This window comes from Wyeomyia smithii, chromosome 1, assembly GCF_029784165.1.
Source record: "Wyeomyia smithii strain HCP4-BCI-WySm-NY-G18 chromosome 1, ASM2978416v1, whole genome shotgun sequence".
Lineage (NCBI taxonomy): Eukaryota > Metazoa > Arthropoda > Insecta > Diptera > Culicidae > Wyeomyia > Wyeomyia smithii.
The window spans coordinates 196,410,321-196,415,603 of record NC_073694.1 but is presented as its reverse complement, the minus strand read 5'-3'; the positions used below and the strand labels follow the sequence as shown (position 1 = coordinate 196,415,603).

General features: G+C 42.3%; 1 protein-coding gene across 6 annotated transcripts in view; it reads right to left on the bottom strand.

Moving 5' to 3' along the window:
- Positions 1 to 5,283, bottom strand: part of LOC129733256 (choline O-acetyltransferase) — a 95,109-nt gene that overhangs the window by 11,361 nt on the left and 78,465 nt on the right. For 2 of the 6 annotated variants that reach the window (XM_055694973.1, XM_055694993.1), the window contains exons 3-8: positions 1,557 to 1,921; positions 1,331 to 1,502; positions 640 to 1,271; positions 453 to 575; positions 334 to 391; positions 116 to 277 (exon numbers count right to left, since the gene is read on the bottom strand). In XM_055694973.1, coding sequence (XP_055550948.1) covers positions 116 to 277; positions 334 to 391; positions 453 to 575; positions 640 to 1,271; positions 1,331 to 1,502; positions 1,557 to 1,921 — 1,512 coding nt within the window. Of the gene's footprint in view, positions 1 to 115; positions 278 to 333; positions 392 to 452; positions 576 to 639; positions 1,272 to 1,330; positions 1,503 to 1,556; positions 1,922 to 2,713; positions 2,794 to 5,283 lie in introns of all 6 variants that reach the window. The other 4 variants (XM_055694984.1, XM_055695004.1, XM_055695011.1 and 1 more) reach the window with 3 other exon arrangements.

Here is a 5,283-nt window from a genome sequence, read left to right as displayed (position 1 = left end):
CTAGCAAGGTATTTAAATGTAATCATTATTGTTATCGAAAAAACAAACACACAAATAGATTCGAAAACAACCAGATGCGAATGAAAATAGAATCAATTTTCTTAAGGCTACATACACTGTAAATACTGAAAGTTACTTTTTTCGCATCGCTTCCTTCGCCACCGTAGTCTTCCTCCTTATCACTCTCGAGCGTCACGTTTGCGCCTTCACCTTGACACATGGCCTTTGACCATTCCAGTGCCTCTACACTAGCGGAACGAATGCAGTCCACGCGTCCCTAGGAAAGAAAATGCTAGGACTCACTTTTTTTCATGCAGAGTAGCTTCGACTTACCAGTAAAAACCGTCGAGTTGAAGCACTTTCATACGTACTAACCAAGTGACCGTAAAGTCTAGAATAACGCAACACATTTAAGTATTTCAAGCTTGTGTGAAAGATTGCATGAAACTCACTTGTAGTAAGCCAGCTGCAGCGCCAGCTGGATGAAAGCATCCGGACTAACTTGACAAGCCTTGATGAAATTTTTACCGAACGCTTTATACCGATAAACGTAGAAGTCGAGGTTCTCAATATTTCTGAAAAATTTAATCGCCTAAAATCCACCCACATACACTAACTCAACCAGCGAATGTTTCATACTTATCAACACTTCTAGATGCCTCGCGAATCCTCTGCTCTATCTCCGGTCGAACGATCCACTCGAGCCGCTCCGGCGGTGGCAGGTGGTTCTGCGAACTGTTCTCCTCTCGGTTTGGTGTTTCATCGATCTTCTTGAGAATACCCTCCAGCAGTTGTACCACGGCAATGCCCTCGGAAGGCGAATGCTCGTAGCACAAACCCCAGCTTCCGTCGTTGCACACGATCAGTTGCATCGTTTTGTCGAACCAACGATTGCCAGAATTATACTCGCTACCACCGCCATGGATCATCTCATGGGCCATGTTGCTTTCGTCGCGGCCACCACAGTAGTGGGCTCCGGCCGGAGAACCATTGAAGCCGCGTGCGTTAAACGTAAGTGGAATTGGTTCGTCGACGCAGATTTGAACGAGAGCTTGCTCGATCAGTTCGATGTTGCGAGCATTCTGCTCCTCTAGCAGGAGCATTTGTCGATCCCGAGCCCATTTCGGACGAGGCTCGGCGGTTAGTATACCGATGCGAGGAGGTTTTCGAGTGAGACACGGTGCATCGTCAAGTATGTACAACAGCTGGGATACAATTTCGTCTTCGGTCAGCCGCCCACGATCGCCGGCCTTCACCGGGAGGCAGTACATCTGTGTGGATGAGTGTTTTAATGAGCTTTAAATTCATCGGAGATTAAAATTGGGGTTACCTGGTTCCTACAGAAGATGATGACGTGTTCGTCGGATCGTTTCTCCGGTAAGTACTGACTGTCTCTTTGCTCACCCGGCCGTCTGCAGGACCCAAGAAGTCGATAATACTGGGCCATGCAAAGTGGCTGGCCCTTTTCCCGGGAATTAGCCCGCTCCTGGACAAGGCCACCGCTGGAGTCGGCAGGAGTTTAGCTCTAATCATTCAATACATTTTGGAAAAAGTACCTGTCAAGCATCTCCTTGTGGATCATGAGATTGTCGATCAACCGGGCCGCAAAGCGGGCCACGTCGTTGACCGTGGTGAATTTGCGAGGTGGTAGCACCATACCCGGGTTGGAGTTGATTGGCAGCGGCAACGGGTTGTCCATGTACATGTCGTTTAACCAGTAATAGTAGGCCCAGTTGTCCTCGGCTTCCTGCTTGTCCAGCAGGTACTGCTGCAGCGTCACCCCGAGTCCGTTTGGCGCTGTGAACTGTTTAATAATCGCCCGCGTGCGTTCCAACTGATGTGGCGTTACGATCGGTTGCAGCACCCGGAGATACTCTGCCATCGTTTGGTCCAGCGTGGGGACCGGCACCTTGGGAAGCATCTGGAGGGGTCAAGATGGTATAGGTTAGAAAAAACAATTTGATATTGAGCGTAGGAGAATCGTTCTACGAGCTGTATATATTTTAAAGTTAATTTTGGAAAATAGGGGTGCGAGAAGACATAAACAAGTCGGTATTGCTCAGAGTCCTCGAACGCTTTGATAGTATATTGGAGGAGTTTTATGCTTAAGGGAGCAAATCATTTTTTCTTAGAAGTGTTGTTGAGAAGCACCCTTTGCTATCTACTACCAAACACATTTGAAGTTAAGTGATTCCATGATTGCATACATGGACGTATCTGTGCTATCGATATTAATTACTGTTTCCTTACTGCCGTGTACTTTCTATATGTATCTTCTATACCAGAGAGAAATGGGAGAATTTTCTAGTGGGCATGGTCACTTTGATTATGGAGTGCGAAACGAAAAGGATGCTTTTTTGATACTGAAGATACTGGTCGTGGGTGATAAATGCACAGTCAAAGTGAGAAAAGTTTCAACTAATTATCAAACATCCTTTGAAGCGTTGCTACGCAATCCATACATTGTTTGTAGTTCCCAGTTTGATACTTGCACATGCACTGACGCTGCTGTGCGAACGAAAGTCGCAGCAGATGGTGCTAGTGTTGCTTGCGAGAAGCACTGTTATCATCCGAACGATGATTTTTCTTGAAAATTTGTTCAAAGTGTGTCATAGTTTGACGGCACATTCAGAAATAATATAATTTTTCATTGTTTTGGGTATTCATGTTGATCGCAAAAAAAAAGTTCACCGCATTTGTGTTATACACTTACCTCCGGGAAACCGAACTCGTCGGTCGCTTCCGTTGTCGACAACCATTTCTTTGGCAATGATAGGATCGAATCTTTCCATCCTGATGGGCGATTATGTCCACGTTGACGGTGAGTCATACATGGGCATGATTCGTTCATGGACGTCACGTGATAACGACGGATGGCAATAAATGCGAGGGTTGATATGAAATGAAACGAAAGCAGAGGAAAAACTTACGTTAGATGTTATTCATGAATCTGTGAATGTTTGCTAGACTCTTTGAAACGATTTGAATTGGGATTATTTTATCAGTAGAATGTTTTTTAGCCGTAAATGACGTGTCCGGTACAGTTTAGTGCTTGTTGTCACTTTCTCCATCCGTTTATCGTTTATAGATAGAGAATTAGGAAACTGTATTTGATGTTGACTTAATAAATAAATAATGAGTAAATAAACTCTACCCACTGGGTGCGCAGGCTTGAAAAAAAAAAAAGCCTCGAAAACTTTTGTTCGATGGTGTGGCACTTTAATATTATCTTGTTTCGTCAGACACCGTCACTCAACGTGAAACATGATTGTTCACAGTTTTTTAGATGTAGAATGCTAGCACGAAAATTACACTTTCATCGAATTAGGTATATTTTTCAAATTCAAATTGTACAACATGAAAACTTCGCTTGAGACTTAACCGTGACATTGTTCAACACTAATGAGCTTACATTCTTCATCCTGAATTCTTGATTATATCAAGCAATAGTTCAATCATTTTTTTTTTCGTTTTCCTTCATCGGTTATTCCCGATTGCTTACATTCCCGTTCCAGGGCGGAAACCATGGTATCCAATTTGCAGTTTCTCGAAGACCAATTGATTTTCACTCCACAGTCGTTTAATACAAAAGCAAATTAAACTGTGTTTCCCCGCGCTGGGTAGAGTATGTTCTTTCACAACACCAACAAAGCAAAGAAGGGATCAAATGAAGCGTTTTATTTCACAGAAAATTGGACCAAGGTTACTTCCTGCCCTGGCTGTGTTGCCAGCGGACAAAAGAAAAACCGACACTCGAGCGGGAAAATGAACTCCATACTGCACAGACGTATCCGTTCAGTTTTGTTTTGTAGTGAAGGGTGAGTGAGATAAATGCAGGACCGGAGAATAGAGGGAAAACATATCAGATAACAAGTACCCCCGTTTCTCATGTGTCCCGACCATCCAACGAAATACGCTTCTTGGATTGTTACCATTTGAGGAGTCGTTTGAAGTTGCTGAAACGGAATACTGCCTCGAATGGAAGCAGTCAAGTGGTGACCCGGGTGCGAGGTTTAAAGTTGTTGAGCTACAGCAGGTTTTCGCTCTAGTTGCGCTGGTGGAGGTGGTTTTGCCAGAGCTGGTGATATCCGGAAGCGATATTAACGAAGGTTTACCTGTGTTTTTTTCCGAAGGTTGTAATTAGATTTAGCAACTTCTATTTATGCAACTTGAAGTGATGATTTCTCACAATTTTTCATCAGCACCAACTCAACTGAGGGAAGCACCTTCTAGAAACTCCCCTTCTAGAAGACCCCTAAGTTTATATAGACTAACATGTGAAGTTTTTAAGTCTCTCTCTGATGAATTGATAATCTAAATTGATACATCTAAATAACCAGAGATAGAAAAAAGTTATCAAAGGATAACTCCTAGCCATTTGTTCGAACTTTTATTTGAAAATATTAATAAAATGAATCTTAGATCCTAGCTTGAGAAAAAAAACCCAAAAAAGTAATTAAAAAAGTTGGTTATCTCAGAATCTCTCTTGTTTTAAAATAATTTTTTTTAGACAAACAATTTAGTTACCTTAAATCCTTCAGAACAAATCAATGTGGGCACTCTTAAGGAGAACAAGTAATTTTTCTAACAAAACCTTTTGACTATTCCATGTAGCTGAGCCAAGTCTCACTGATGGGAGTCAGAAGGGCCTAAGATTCAACCAGGCTGACTAGTTTTCGGGTGGCTCCAGGCTAAATAATAGGGTTAGAGCGGAGTCCACTTATCAATACCGATGGGTGAATGACCAACTGTATTGTAAGCAAAAATACAGCAGATGGTGGTGGTGTTATGAATGTAAACTATGTCTGTTAACCCTGGAAAATCCAAATTCTGGTTTTTGTTATTTATCGATATAATAATGATCATTTATCGATACTTTACAAAATAATATCAATTTTGTCATATGACTTACATTTAAAGTTTAGTAAAGCGGGCAATGTATGTAGTTTTTCGAGAATGCGAAAATGAACGGGAATAGAAGGTGTGACTTTTTGGCTTAAAAAAAATTTCCCTCGTCCAGCCGGGACTCGAACTTGCAATCTCCGTTGTCTCCGGCAAGGTGTTTTGGCCAATTAAACTACTGGGAAAGGTATAATTCATTCTAAGCCAAAGTCGAATCACCCCCTACTATTGTGTTCCCCCTTCTATTCCCGTTCATTTTCATTTTATTTTGGTGCCTCACTCTCCGATGCCACAAACAAAATAATCCGAAGGATTGATATCGGGTTAGGGCGTCAAATTTTCATTTCCCAAAACTCTCTACATATTCTGCAAGCCATTTCT